The sequence below is a fragment of the Abramis brama genome (genome assembly GCF_963993115.1).
Source record: "Abramis brama genome assembly, chromosome: 3".
NCBI classification, from domain to species: Eukaryota; Metazoa; Chordata; class Actinopteri; order Cypriniformes; family Leuciscidae; genus Abramis; species Abramis brama.
Window position 1 is genome coordinate 16,257,851 of NC_139965.1, and position 14,377 is coordinate 16,272,227.

The window sequence follows — 14,377 nt, forward strand, 5'->3', positions numbered from 1 at the left end:
CACACAAATCCTCATATCTCGCTGAAATATTGACGGATTTACAAACGGTTTGGTTTCTTACAAACGTTATTAACGTGGCTATAATTCCGAATGCTTGAACATGTATGTTATAATTTTTCATATGTATGCAGTGTATGTATGTAGTGTCATAACTACATCTCTGACGTTTATAACAAACCAAACCGTTTGAAAATCAGTATAAAATTGGGCAAGTTATGGTTATTTAAAAGTATTTGCACCATTAAACGAGTGAGCGAGCGCACTGCCGCAAGATGGCCGCCACGTGCGGACGTCGACCTCCATTGGCCAGCAGCGCGCACGAGACATCTAGCCTTTATATATGATATCTATGGTGTTTTCCCCCAATGCCTGTTTGTGCACATTCGATACATACCTAGGAACATTTTGCACGCACTGGTTTCTCGTAGGAGCGGTCGGAGTGGGAACTACTTCCGGTTCACCGAAGCTAATATTTTGGTTTGCAAAATCCGCATATCAAGGGCGCAAATGTGGAGAAATTGCCCAAAATGAGTTAAGTTGTGCTAAGATAAAAATATGTACCAGCTTATTGATTGCTTCTATAGCTATGTTATTCATATAGACTTCATGTGACGAATATTTTTTACGTACTTTGTAGATTTCTGTTTGTAGCAAATTTGCGACATTGGTCCATAACGGCTGGATTGGGCTAATGGCTACATATTATAATAATGCTGTATTTAGATGGTTTCAGCCCAAAAAATTATTATTATTTTTTTTTTTTCACAAAAAAAAGCACGTTAGGATATAACACTATAAGAATATATAATGTATGCACTGGAGAAACAAGGAAAGAGTTAAACAGAGTGTAACATGGAATGTATAAAAACTACTGTCAATGTTAGGGAGTAGGAGAGTGTTTTGTTTCTTGCTGTTGTCAAGATTCATTAATTTGTCAATTAAAATTTTATAAGTTCTAACAACTTTGTGCCATGAATAAAATCTACATACCTGAGATGGGAAAATGTGTTTTATTAATTTTACCATTTTGTAAAAAATATTACCCTAAATGCCCGTTGTCGCAAATTTGCAACATACCAAAATTTCTATTTATTTGTTGTGCAAAAGTGAAATTGATAATCTCAACATTATTTACCATCTACTTAAAGGCAAAAACACACATAATTTTTTTTTTTTTATATACAGCTATATAAATTCAGGCGTTAAGGGGTTAAGTTCAAGTGCTCAAAAAGGGAATAGGTAAAACCAATATCCTTCAAAAAGGTCTTTTCAATATAATGGATAAATTAAAGAATGTTAAGTAACATTAAACAGTCAAAGGCTTCTTGCACTGGACATGCTGGTTCGGCTGAAGCCATGTCCTCATTTCATAACTCATATGTGACCCTGAATCACAAAACCAGTCACATGTCGCACGGGTATATTTGTGGCAATAGCCAACAATACATTGTATGGGTCAAAATTATAGATTTTTCTTTTATGGCAAAAATCATTAGGATATTAAGTAAAGATCATGTTCCATGAAGATATTTAGTAAATTTCCTACCATAAATATATAAAACGTTTATTTTTGTGAGTGAATGCAGCACACTTGCGAACATAAATTGACAACTTTAAAGGCGAGTTTCTCAATGTTTTGATTTTTTTGCACCCTCAGATTCCAGATTTTCACATAGTTGTATCACGGCCAAATATTGTCCTATCCTAACAAACCACACATGATAAAATGACGTTTAAATCTCAATTTCAAAAACTAGCAACTAGTTACTAGCAACTACGTAGATTCAGCAACTACCTGCTAATGCACTCGCATTCACGTAAAGTAGCTTTATTGACAAGTTTGGGTGAGTAACACATAAGACACAAAAACACATAAGATATAGTACCTTCAGTGCCCTGTAGATGGCGATATCACTTCTTTTGTAGCAGAAATAAACTGCTGCAGAAAAAGTTAGGTGCCATACTCATCACAAATGTATTGGAATAAAGAGTACATATACTCATATAGTAAAAAATATAGTGCAAATATGTTTGTTACTCAGTAAAACTAGAAAGTAGCCAAAAAGATACTTAAGTACAGTTACTAATTACATTTACTCAAAAACTTTACACCACTGATACTGTAACATTACTGAGTATTGTCTAAATTATATTCTCTCATCAGACTGCTGACATAAACTCAGAAAATTATGCATCGCTGAAGTTTTCTTCAGTCCAGCCTTCACGTAAAATAAAAGGCCACAAAGAGGTCAATTCTGTGGTCTATGCATCTGTTCGCAAACAGGAAGTGTAAAACAAGGATTTCCTCATTCTTAATGCTTGTCACGTTGTAACTGTTTTAGACTTTTGTTTGTCTGTAAATTGTTTAAATGAATGTCACTTATCATGTGGTCACAAATAATACGAGCATCACAGCATTCAGCTGCAAGATGAAGTCTTGTATTTTGACAGTGATGAGGGAGAGACTTCTGTTATCGTCTTTTATACAGTAGATTTTCTTTTATGTTGTTGTCTTAAAATGTTTAAAATCTTATAGGGCTTTCATTTTATAATAGCATTTATGTGACATTGTGCCGCCATGTAATTCAGCATGTCATTACTATGTTTAAATTTACACATTAAAACCTGAAAAAATCGATAAATTGTGTGTTTACAATAATTTATCATTAAATTCAGCACCATGGAGAGGGCATTATGCAAATGAGGGGAAAAAACTTTCAGAGCAAATTGCTTGACATCAATAGACAAAAAAATATCAGTATTATTACAAATTAACCCCAAAATGACACAAACATGGAAAATAGAGATATAGTAGACGGTTTGTTTTTCTCTTAATTACTGTTGCAGCATTATGCAAAAATACAGAAATGTACTACTAGTCACATCCAGATGATGGCAGTCAGATATCACTAGTACACACAGATACATAGATATACTCTTATACAGAAAAAAACATGTGTTAGCGCAATAGCTCGCAATGGCTTTCATTGGTGAACTTATACTCCTTATACAACTAAAATATTCTTCAAATTAAGTATTTTCTTTCTACCTCTTCCAGACTGCTCTGATGTTTTTGTATCATACCATACTTGTCCCACAATATTCAATTCATTTTGTTTTATAGTTGATGTATCATGAAGTTTTGTAACAAGTATTTATTAAGATTTTAGCATGTCGCCACCCTAAGCATCTCTCTAAAATGCATTCATCTGGCCTCAAAATGCATGTCTGCTAGTTGCATTTGCTTACATACTGTACTTAGCAGCTTACTTCAGGAAACGGGCAGTAATATGTGCATGCAGAGAGCCAGTAGAGTCACATGATGAAACCCTCAGAAAGCATATAGACACATAGACCAAGTACCACATTTAGACAGAAGTGCAAAAGACCCAGGAAGAACATAAAATGGATTGCAGCATCTACATGATACTTTTTCTCTTTCTTCATGAAGTCTGTAAGTACAAAATAACAAAACCTTTTTATCATTCTTTCTTTTTTTGAATCACAATATACAAAATATTTGATAATTCTTTAACTAAACATTTACATACCGTCTTAGCAAACCATGTTATTAATTTTCCCAACAGGTGAATATAATTGCCATGTTGCTCATGTGGATCAGGTTTTAACTGTTCAAGAGGGGGACAGTGTGTTGTTCTCTTGTCTTTTTTTAAATGATCAGTTACACCGAGCATTATGGTATAAACAGGTTCTTGGAGAGAAACCTGTCCTAGTAGTGTCTTCATATCACCAATCTCATCCGAATGAATTTTCTCCAGACTTTGAAGAAACTGAACGATTTCATGCAGTGCGAACAGCTGATAGTTTTAACTTAACCATCCCGAGGACTTTGAAATCTGATTCAGGCACTTACTTCTGTGGCGCTGCCTTTGCCAATATTGTTTCCTTCGTGACTGGAACTATTCTGTTCGTTAAAGGTGAGGATTGTAATACATTTTTTTTTTTTTTTTTTTTTTTTATAAAGATGGGTGATTACATTTATTGTCAATGTCAATTGTCCCCCCCCCCCCTATAGGTGCAGACCTGAAAGCTGCTGTTATACAACAGCCTGTGCTTGGTGTTATCAGGCCAGGAAGCAATGTGACTCTGCAGTGCTCAGTGCAAGTGAAAATGTGTGATAAAGGAGTACAACTAGTCTACTGGTTCAGACGGGGTTCAGACACAATCCATCCAGGAATAGTTTACACTCATGGAGACACGAACAACGAGTGTGGAAAGAACTTTGCAGCCTCCACTTCTAATACGCAGAGCTGTCTCTACAACCTCCCCAAGATGAATGTGGGTCTCTCTGATGCTGGGATGTACTATTGCGCTGTGGTAACTTGTGAAGAAGTTTTATTTGGAAACGGCACAACGTTGGTCATTGAAGGTAATTGCCTTATTTTTTTAAGAAGTGCACTTTTATCCAAAGCGACTTGCGAAGTAGGAACATCGCAAGCCATTTATCATATAAGAGCAATATTTGCAGTACATAATGCCAGGTTTCAAAGATAAATTAGATAAGATAGATAAGTACACATGCTTTTTTTAAATGAGTTATAGATAGATGGAACGACAGAATGATAGATAGAATGATAGATAGAACGATAGATACAAAATAGAACGATAGATAGATGTCTTAAGTCATAAAAAAAACCCTTTTCAGTAAAATCCTTTTTTAAAGAAAACAATGAAGTCAAAGTATGAATATAATAATTGCTCTGCTTTTCATAATCATACTCCTGCATGCTTAAACTTAATTTAACTAAATATTAGTTATAACATAACAGACTATGTAGATTTATAAAGTTGAGCAATGTTTATTGTGTTTCAGATGAATATAATAATGAGAAGATGCAGTATTTTATTTTAATTGGCCTTGCATTGGTGTGTTCAATCAGCCTTCCCATCAATCTGTTGCTCTGCTTACCAATGAGAAGAAAAGGTAAGCTATTTCTTCATTTAAGTGATATAATTTCAGTTCAAGTATTATTATCAATAATAATAATCCTAATATTAGAAAGTATGTGTTTATATAATAGAATAACTCTTTTCGTACTGCTTTATTTGACTTCTAACAGTTAGAACGCCTCAACAAACCCAGACCACTAATGACGTAACAACCAGAGTTGAGGTTAGGAGAATCATATGTGTGAATAACATATGTGTGAATAACTCGTGTAATTGAAAAGAGTGCTGAAAAAAGTCTCTTAATTCTTTCTTCTAGTACCGCAACACTGATGACATTAACTATGCTGCCCTGAACCTTTCCACAAAAAGAGGTCAGAGAAAGAGGACCTTAGAGGAGACGCTGTACTCTAGACCGATGTTGCGAGATAATATCTGAAACCTATTGCTGCTGATTGTCGAATCGCATCATAATTTTTAACACAAACTCCAGGAGTGCACTAAAAATACCATATTTGTGTCTCTAATGATAAAACTTCCTATGCACTTGGTGCGTCTTTAATGCTACGTGCTAAACTTGTTTTTTCAAGAAACGTGCTGTGAGTGTTAACATTTCTGTATAAGAGAAACAACGTGCAAAATTATATAAAAGCATAACCACATCCTGTAAGGGTAAACCTAGATGTGAAAGTAGTGTGTTCATCAACTTGAATAAACATCTCAACTTTTTTAGGTCAACCTTCTCTAATTCAGTTATTCATCCCCAACACTGTATGGTTACTTCCTCCACAACAGAGCATGTGTGTTAAATAGTGCATCTCAAAATGCAATGCACTCGATTTGACCTTCCGTTTCCAGTGAATGTAGTACAGGACATATCAACTATGATATTTAGCATATCATTCATGTCAAGTCAAGTCACCTTTATTCATATAGCGCTTTATACAATACAGATTGTTTCAAAGCAGCTTTACAGTGATAACAGAAAAAGAAACTAGTCTCATAGTTCAGTGTAGATTCCGTTCCATGTAAAGAAAATCAGTAATTAAATTAGTTCATTTTCATGTTTTCTGCAGAAAACAGCGATGTCATCGTCCATCTCAGTTCAGTTCTCCAATAGTGTCAGTGCAGTCAAATCAGTAATATTGTTGAATATTAAGTGTCCCCGATTAAGTAAGCCAGAGGGGACATCCTTCTTTACTCATCATGATGTGATAAGACTGGCGAGAATTAAATTCAACATGAGTCAGCACTTGTAATACATTTTACTTCCGTAATGTGACATACTGTATTTGGAGAAAAACAGATATTCATTGAAGGGGAAATTAGGGGTGAATTTTTTGGGTTAATTTCCATGCAAATCATGGAACTGGTTTCCTTAGTTGCAGTGGAAGGCTTGAAAAATAAGTGGAGATTAGTGACTGTGAAAAAAGGAATGTGGTTTCTGAGTTGTAGGGTTTATTTTTTCTTTGGAATAGGAAAAGTAAATTTTCTTTGGAATTGTAAAAGTAAATTTGGATTACATTTGGATTAATGCTGACCAGACATTTTTATTTCCAATACGAGAACAGGATGCACCTCACCTGAAAAAGTCACCTGAAACATTGCAACGAGAAAAAGATTGAGGGCAGGACTTGCTTTTGTACATTGGCAATTGATTGGATGGTTGTGGTTTGCTATTGGTCGATCTCATATGAGTGACAGGTTGCCCCGCCCTCGCACCGTAGAACACATCATTAGAGAAGAGAAGAGAAAAATAATGATGTGCAATGATAAATCATTTATAATAATTAATGCAAATTAATTGTCAATATGTCATAGGCCCGGTTTCACAGATTAGGCTTAGATTAAGCCAGGCTTAGGCCTTAGTTCAGTTAGGACATTTAAAGGGATAGTTCACCTAAAAATGAAAATTAGCCCATGATTAATCATCCTCAAGTCATCCTAGGTGTATATGACATTCTTCTTTCAGATGAATACAATCAGAGTTATATTAATTTGGAGCCGTGTGGAGCACTTTTATGATGGATAGATGTACTTTTATGAACTTCAAAACAGAAACAATCATTCACTGCCATTATAAAGCATGGAAGAGCCAGGCCATTTTTTTAAATAACTCTGACTGTATTCGTCTGAAAGAAGAATGTCATATACACCTAGGATGACTTGAGAGTGATTTTCATTTTTGGGTGAACTGTCCCTTTAAGTAGCTTTTATAAATGTGCCTTTAAAAAACACCATTGCTAGTATGAATCTTGAGACAAAACAATGGCACTGACATATTTTAAGATATGCAAGTTGATTTCAGTTAAGACCGCTCAAACATGCATTTTAGTCTGGGACTAGACTTAAGCCTCGTCTGTGAAACCGGCCAACAGTGATTTTACACATGAAACATGATGAGGTCATGTGACAACAGTGTAGAAAACTACTATTATAAGCTACCAGGTGATGGCAGTGAGGGATCACAAAAATAGAAAAACTGATTTTTCTACCTTGATATACAACATATTATGCCTATGTAAATGTGCTTATACAATTTCATTCATCATTATTTAAAAATTTACAGTACATATCTCCCAGCACATGCCTTAATTTTTATTAAAATTTAAATGTTCCTAACATATTATCTGTTTATGATGGATAGTCTCTTTCAGGGTTTAAAATTGTGGGTTAATAGTTCAGTTCTTGATCCACTATGCTACCAAAAGCTATGTTTAATAAACCAATAAATTCCATACAGACCTGTTTTTGTTGTTTGTCGTACACCACCACTGAAATGTTACCCTTTTCACTTGTATACTGTTGTATGGAATATAATATTTCAAGATTAAACTGATGTTATGTTTCTTTGCTTGAGTACACATATGTCAGCTATTGGATCTACTCTGCCATGTATTATAAAGAGAGTTTCCTTTGTCTGATGAATAGCTTATCGATGTATTGAGTGTACGGCACAATGTTAGTTATTCCAAATGTGTATAACTTAATTTCTAGTCAGTTTTAACATGTTAAATAAATTGAAATGAATATCAGAACAGGTAATTTACATCAAAGATTATACCGTGATGTAGCACATCTGTGTTAAAAGTAAGTTGAACAAGGAAATGACCTGTTAGCTCAGAGAGCCAATGGAATCATGTCACAGGGCTTTGACTCGAAGCAGAGAGAAGGTTACAGAGAATTAACTTCTAAGTTTGTGCCCTGGAGATCATATGTAAAAAATGTATGTCATTCTCTTCATTGTTTGTGTTCTCTTTTATAAACCATGTAAGTACAAATTTACAACAGTAATGTTTTTCTTGAGCTTTCTTTACTTTTCATTGTGTCGTCTATGTAGAAACGCATTTATGCAATAACTGCAATTAAATATTTTACAGCAATGCAATATTCTGGAAGTATTTTGCAGAAGGGGGATGTAACAGTTCAAGTGGGTGATGATGTGACATTTCACTGCTTTCACCCCAAAGACCAAATGAATAGAGTCATGTGGTTCAAACAGACTCTGGGAGAAAAACCTGCTTTTGTAGCCTCTTCATATCACTGGACTCTAGACAGTGAACTTCATGATGAGTTTGAAAAGACAAAGCGCTTTAAAGTGAATCCAGGGCTTGGCAGCTTTAATCTAACTATTGAAAGAACTGTACAATCCGATTCAGCCACATATTATTGTGCCGGTTCCTTTTCTAACATTGTCTACTTTGGAACTGGAACTAATCTGGTGCTTAGAGGTGAGCATTTAACATTGGGACTAACCCTTTCTGACATTAATCACATTTTACAGCCTTAAATTCATTATATTCCTTCAATAGGTTCTAAATCCAACCGGATTCATATTCTGGAGGAACAGCAAACTGGAACATCATCATCAGATGGAAATGTGACTCTGCAGTGTACAATCCAAAATGAGCAACAGAGTTGTGGAGGCGAACACAGGGTCTACTGGTTCAGACCCGGTTCAGGAAAATCTAGTCCAGGAATCATTTACACTCAAGAAAGTTGTAAAAACAGCTCTGAGACGGATTCTCCTTCCAGGAGCTGTGTCTACAATCTCTCTATGAAAAACATCAACCCTGGGACTTACTACTGTGCTGTGGTTACATGTGGGGAGATTTTATTTGGAAATGGAATTAATCTGGATATTGACGGTAAGTGAGGTAAATACAAGACATCGCATCTTAATGTCCCGTTTTATGGATGATGATGCAGTATGACTTAATTCTGTCATTTCAGGGTGCTTCTAGTGTAATGCCTAAACAAAAACTGTCAGTTTATGACCAAAAACACTGTATAATACAACAGAGTACTTTCATGTGCATATAGCATTTTAAACGGGTTATTGTTGATATAGAATACAGATTTTCTACTGATGAAAAATTATTTGCATGCTTCATATTGTTGTACATACAGTAGTGGCCAAAAGTGATAAAAAAACAAAAAGGCCTGCACAATTTGCCATGTTTAATTGCTTTATTACAAAAAAAACAATTGACTATAAGCACAACAATGCTTACAGTATGTTTCTTTTTTGCTATGCAAAAACCTTTAACAAATGTTTAATAATATTTGAATAAAGGGTGAAGATGTCTATTTTCAGACATCACTTTTGACCACTACTATAGTTCCAGGCCATAATTCAGTTATTTTATTGTTTCAGATGGACATAAAGGCCAGCACTTGCAGTTCTACATTCTCATTGGCCTTGCAGCATTGCTGAACATAAGCTTCATCACTAATGTTCTACTTTGCGTGACAAAGACAAAAGGTAACCACTGACTTGACTAAAGTATTATATAAAAGTGCAAAATATGTGGTATTTTGTATTATTCCCTTTAACAATGCCATTTTGAAGTACTAAAACTCGTCTGATATTTCATCTTATAACAGGCAACACATCTCAGCAAGTCCACGCTACAGATAATGTAGAGTCAAGGGCACAGGTTTGTTACATGGCAAAATGATTTGCATATCTAAAAGTCAAGTACTTAGTGGTGTGGGTGATTTATACATCACTTCATGGAAATGTTTATTAAATATATATTTATTTTTTATTTTTAGTACCACGTGACCTCTGATGTGAATTATGCTGCTGTAAAATTCACAAATTCACAGAGTTCAAGACAGCAGAGAGTGGAGAGGCAATGGCAGACAGAATACTCTGGACTGAAATGAAACGATTCTGTAGTGTAACAGTATTTGTACTGTCTTTGTAATTGCTAATATTGTTTGCTAACCAGAGCCACTCTGAATGTCATATTTTATGTTCTGAAATAATTATGACATTTAAATGTCTCTTTATTCTGTTGAAATAACCCCATGCATTGAGCTCTTTCTTAATGTGTATTAATGTACTGTGTGTGAATAAAGTGTCTTATTTTTCCAGAAAAACAAACTTTGGTTTTGATTAACGTTAGATAACATGCACCGCAAACCACAAGGTCTGAAAGTTAGCCCATTTACACCCCTGTGCTGTGGTGTGGTAAGATCTAATCAACAGACCAAACTACATAGAAGAGCTTTAGTCAGCCCTCTTTCATTCGACATACATGAGACTGCCAGAAGTGACTTTGGCCTATTTAACACCTACTCAACTCTAAGGGGGGTAGCCATCATTTCAGAAGTGAGGGGGACAGAAATGTCACGTGTAATGCCAGTTTTTTTCTGACCTTTGACAGGTTGACAGGTTTTAAGAAATCAAACACATTACTGAACAATAACCACTCATTTGTATTCTGCAATATATTTCCTTATATTTTCCTTATGACAATTTTATGATTGGTTTATGTACTACAAACACTTGTGCATTGAGTCATTATGGATTTTATACAATGTGAAAAAAAATTGTTTTAAAAAAAATCACAGAATAAGGCAGAAAATATACTTTATTCTTATGAAAATACCCTGAGATGGCTTGAAATAAACACATAAACCATCTATTGTCGCAATCGTGTGTTTATTGTCTTCACGTTTCATCAGTTAAAACGTTTCTGCTTTTTATTCAGCTACAGCAATAGCTGGATGCATTTGTCCATATAATGGGTTTCCTGGAACGTCATTATTACATACGAGTCCGTTTTGGACTTTCTGCAAGACGGCACCTTTCCAGTATGAATGAAACATACAGTATATTAGTGTTTAGCGCTCCATAATATTTAAATCATCTAATTTCGGATAAGAATAAAACGTCAGGTCATGTAAAGACTATCTTATCTCTTAGAATTTAAATCTAGATTTATTCACATTGGCTAATGAAAACCTCTATGTGAAAATGCATATGAAGGGAGGGTGGGATCTCATGCTTTCAAAAGCTATCTTTCTATTGCTAGCCTCTCTGCAATTTCCTTTGTTCTACGCCCATACTGAACCCTTTCCCTTCTCGCTGTGTGGCACAAGCTCTTTGTCCCATTACTCATGATTAATGAACAAAACATGACTCCCACCAGGAAAATCTCTTCATTTCATCCAAGTCCAGCAGAAAAGTAAGAGAGGAAGAGATATAATGGAAAGTGGTCAGGCTAAACATGTCAAACTGAAACGGGCGGAACGAGTGAATTACATCATATCCTGCTGAGTGAGCGACAGGAAGAAACTGCTTAGTGTAGAGCACAAACGGCTGCAGTGAACATCAGCGGATCAGCTTTGTATCTTGAATACTTCTAACTGTTATCAAAATACATAATTTGAATCATTTTAGCTTAAATAGAATTAATCGTGTGATCATTATTTTTTTTAGAGTCTACGTAAGTGGTTACTTGTAATTTGTCCTACTTTTATAGTATTACTGTTTGTTGATTTTTAGGTGTTTTATATTTCTTAGATCTAAACTAAAAGAAAGCATAACCAGGCACAAGTATATATATATATAGACTACATTTAGGCAACATATCTGTGGAAATATTTAAAAAGTGCTAAAAATAAAACCTTATTTTATTTATCACAGAATAAGGCAGAAAATATGCCTTAAAAATAAAAGGCATATGTTTTATTAATAAATAAATAAAAATAAATAAATAAAAAATGTCACAAAAAAGTTAAAGTGGACCAGGACCTTTGCTCAGCACTGTAAATGAGCACGCATTATGGTTTAAAGTAGTTTCCACCCACAAGACCCATTTATTTTTCTTTCACAACACTTCATCAAAACCACAACAAAAATACTTACGGCAATTTTTGTCTTCACATCCCTTTCCATTACCAAAAACACAAATAGCTCACTCTGCTCAGAAGGAGCGTTAATTACAAGAAGCCTCCGAGATCTTCCTGGACATTTTTTTTATATAGTACTTATCACTAAAGATACCCTCATCTGCATCTCCAATTCATGTGTGTTTATATAAACCACAGAGTGTATGCATACTTTGAGTTGTCTAAATAAATACATAATAAAATATGCACTATGCATCCATTTTCATAGTTTATCAGTTTAATGTTAATAATAAACTAGGGTACACCATGTAACTTTTTTGAAGTTTACAATTAACAGAATTAAAATTAAATTAATATTTTGAATTAATCCCTTAACAATAAACGTCCAATAATGTAAACCACTGGGAGACCACAGACAGCTGTCATTCACTGCACGGCATTAATAGAAAGCCAGTAAATATAAAAAATGTTAATAGTATTTTCATGCCATGACTGTGGTGGCGAGAACATGTGTGGCTCAGCCATGCGCACTTACTAGACTGTTTGATTCTAGCATTTAATGCGGAGGAGGACTCAGCCTAGAGGGCTCAGATGGACTGGACTAGGAAGAACACCGCCGTTTGAGACGCACCCATATTGTACTTTTAAACATTTATCATTTTTCAGTACTGCGTTCATATTCAGCTCCCACTGCTGCTGAAAACAGGAGGAACTGCATGAGCAAGAAGAACAGAACAACACATTGCAAGTTAGAATATTACATCAGAGATATTCTGAGGGCTTGATATCGTTTTGCTAATTTCAGTAACCTCTAGGTTCTGCTTTATGTAGTAATTAAAAAAGAAAATACAGTTTTTCATTTTATCACACAATTAACACTAAAAGTTACTTCCTCTTTTTTTTTTTTTTTTTGCTTCTTTAAAGAGTAAGGCTATATATATCTGACAAATGCAATAAGGGTGTGCTGTATTTCATTTTATTATTTTTTTAATTGCATAAAAACTTGCACTACAGATCAGCAACCTCAACTTTGAGTTCACAGTGCAGGCCGTCAGTCTCAGTGTTGCGTTTGTGGTCGGTGCATGAAAGTAAAAAACAGAATGGAAAGATCAAGCAGGCAGCCTTCACTAGGGCTCAATCTTAGCGGTCAAAAGTTTCCATAGCTTCTGATGTTGCAAAAAACAAAGGTGTCAAAAACAGTCACAGGCATTTGCTTAGTTGCGTAGTCTGTTTATCACTACACATGTGAAAGACTGAACTACAAAGACTTCTGATTTCAGGTGTTACATTTCTTCTCATGGGGCGCTGCATGACAAAGCTTTTCAGTTTCCAGAGGTACAGTTTAGCCAACTAATATGAACACATGTTAAAACCTCACCTTTCTGATGCTTATCGGCTCATTGTTCATGAAAATAATGGTGTATTTGTTTAAGAGCAAACAAAATGTTCTTGTCTTGATTTGACCTGTCTATGGCAGATCAAAAATAGGTATTGGAAAAATTGGAAAGTGAGCATGTATGAAAAATGCATGTGCGTAAAGGGTTTTATTTAAAAACAAAGTAGTTTTGGCAGAGCCACAGTGTTTCAAATTAGCTTAGTAATATCTCTGCATAAACTGTGATAGTATATTTTAACATGTTTATCATGTTACAGGTATTTTAAAAGTGCATTAACATAAAAAAACTTAATTTTTCCCCCAAATTACTTCACCTTTAGGTTGTTTTCCAAGAGTAGGCCTTGTTCACCTATAGTTGAGTAATAAATTGCTTTAAAACCATAGACTCATTAAATGTATAAATAAATATATATTTAAAAAAATACACAAATTATTTGCGTTTATTATGTATTTTATTGATTAGTTATACTGCAGAATGAAGAAAAGGTGATAAAGACAATATCAACATTCATTCCATTCATGGTAGTTAATCAAAGATGATCATACGTGATCTGCTGTATGATATGATTATATCATATTCAATTCATTTGCTGTAGGTTAAGGTGCATCAAAATATTGTAATGGGTTTTGTGCTGACAAATCAGCACAGCATCAGAAATTACAGTTGTGTAGTTTCAGGACCATGGACAGGGATATTCTATGTCAAAGGTTACAGTGCTAATACATGTGACCCACATCGATCTGTTAGCACTGCTGTCACGTACGGTTGCAATAAAGGTGAGGGAATGGAAATTCGCAGCAGTGTATATTTACTTAACAGAACTCAAAATACTCAGAACACTAGAAACAGAACAACCACTGCGATACGGCTGTCTGTTTGTCGGATGTCCACTGTGGTTTCGGACACCATAACAAATGGCTGTCCCT

The 14,377-nt window shown here is 34.8% G+C and overlaps 2 protein-coding genes across 3 annotated transcripts; both read left to right on the forward strand.

Moving 5' to 3' along the window:
• Nucleotides 1–3,295: 3,295 nt before the first annotated feature.
• On the forward strand, nt 3,296–6,527 carry LOC311079111 (uncharacterized protein). Of its 2 annotated transcripts, none has more exons than XM_084108308.1 (6): nt 3,296–3,454; nt 3,780–3,938; nt 4,037–4,390; nt 4,835–4,945; nt 5,082–5,134; nt 5,228–5,646. In XM_084108308.1, the coding sequence occupies exons 1-6, from the start codon at nt 3,406–3,408 to the stop codon at nt 5,345–5,347; spliced, it is 846 nt and encodes a 281-aa protein (XP_083964434.1). In that variant the 5' UTR covers nt 3,296–3,405; the 3' UTR covers nt 5,348–5,646. The 2 variants fall into 2 exon arrangements, with proteins under 2 accessions (XP_083964434.1, XP_083964433.1); XM_084108307.1 differs by having other exon boundaries at nt 3,298–3,454; nt 3,588–3,938; nt 5,228–6,527.
• Nucleotides 6,528–7,986: 1,459 nt separating this feature from the next.
• LOC311079112 (uncharacterized protein) lies at nt 7,987–10,291 on the forward strand. Its single transcript, XM_084108309.1, has 6 exons — nt 7,987–8,178; nt 8,289–8,639; nt 8,721–9,056; nt 9,566–9,673; nt 9,796–9,848; nt 9,967–10,291. The coding sequence occupies exons 1-6, from the start codon at nt 8,133–8,135 to the stop codon at nt 10,078–10,080; spliced, it is 1,008 nt and encodes a 335-aa protein (XP_083964435.1). The 5' UTR covers nt 7,987–8,132; the 3' UTR covers nt 10,081–10,291.
• The last annotated feature ends 4,086 nt before the right edge of the window (nt 10,292–14,377 follow it).

Bases quoted from the DNA above. Each gene is read 5' to 3' on its own strand.
- LOC311079111 (XM_084108307.1), top strand. From the start codon at position 3,406: ATGGATTGCAGCATCTACATGATACTTTTTCTCTTTCTTCATGAAGTC. The intron at 3,455-3,587 runs GTAAGTACAAAA...TTTTCCCAACAG, and splicing joins TCTCTTTCTTCATGAAGTCT to GTGAATATAATTGCCATGTT. The intron at 3,939-4,036 runs GTGAGGATTGTA...CCCCCCCTATAG, and splicing joins AACTATTCTGTTCGTTAAAG to GTGCAGACCTGAAAGCTGCT.
- LOC311079112 (XM_084108309.1), top strand. From the start codon at position 8,133: ATGTATGTCATTCTCTTCATTGTTTGTGTTCTCTTTTATAAACCAT. The intron at 8,179-8,288 runs GTAAGTACAAAT...AATATTTTACAG, and splicing joins TGTTCTCTTTTATAAACCAT to CAATGCAATATTCTGGAAGT. The intron at 9,674-9,795 runs GTAACCACTGAC...ATCTTATAACAG, and splicing joins TTGCGTGACAAAGACAAAAG to GCAACACATCTCAGCAAGTC.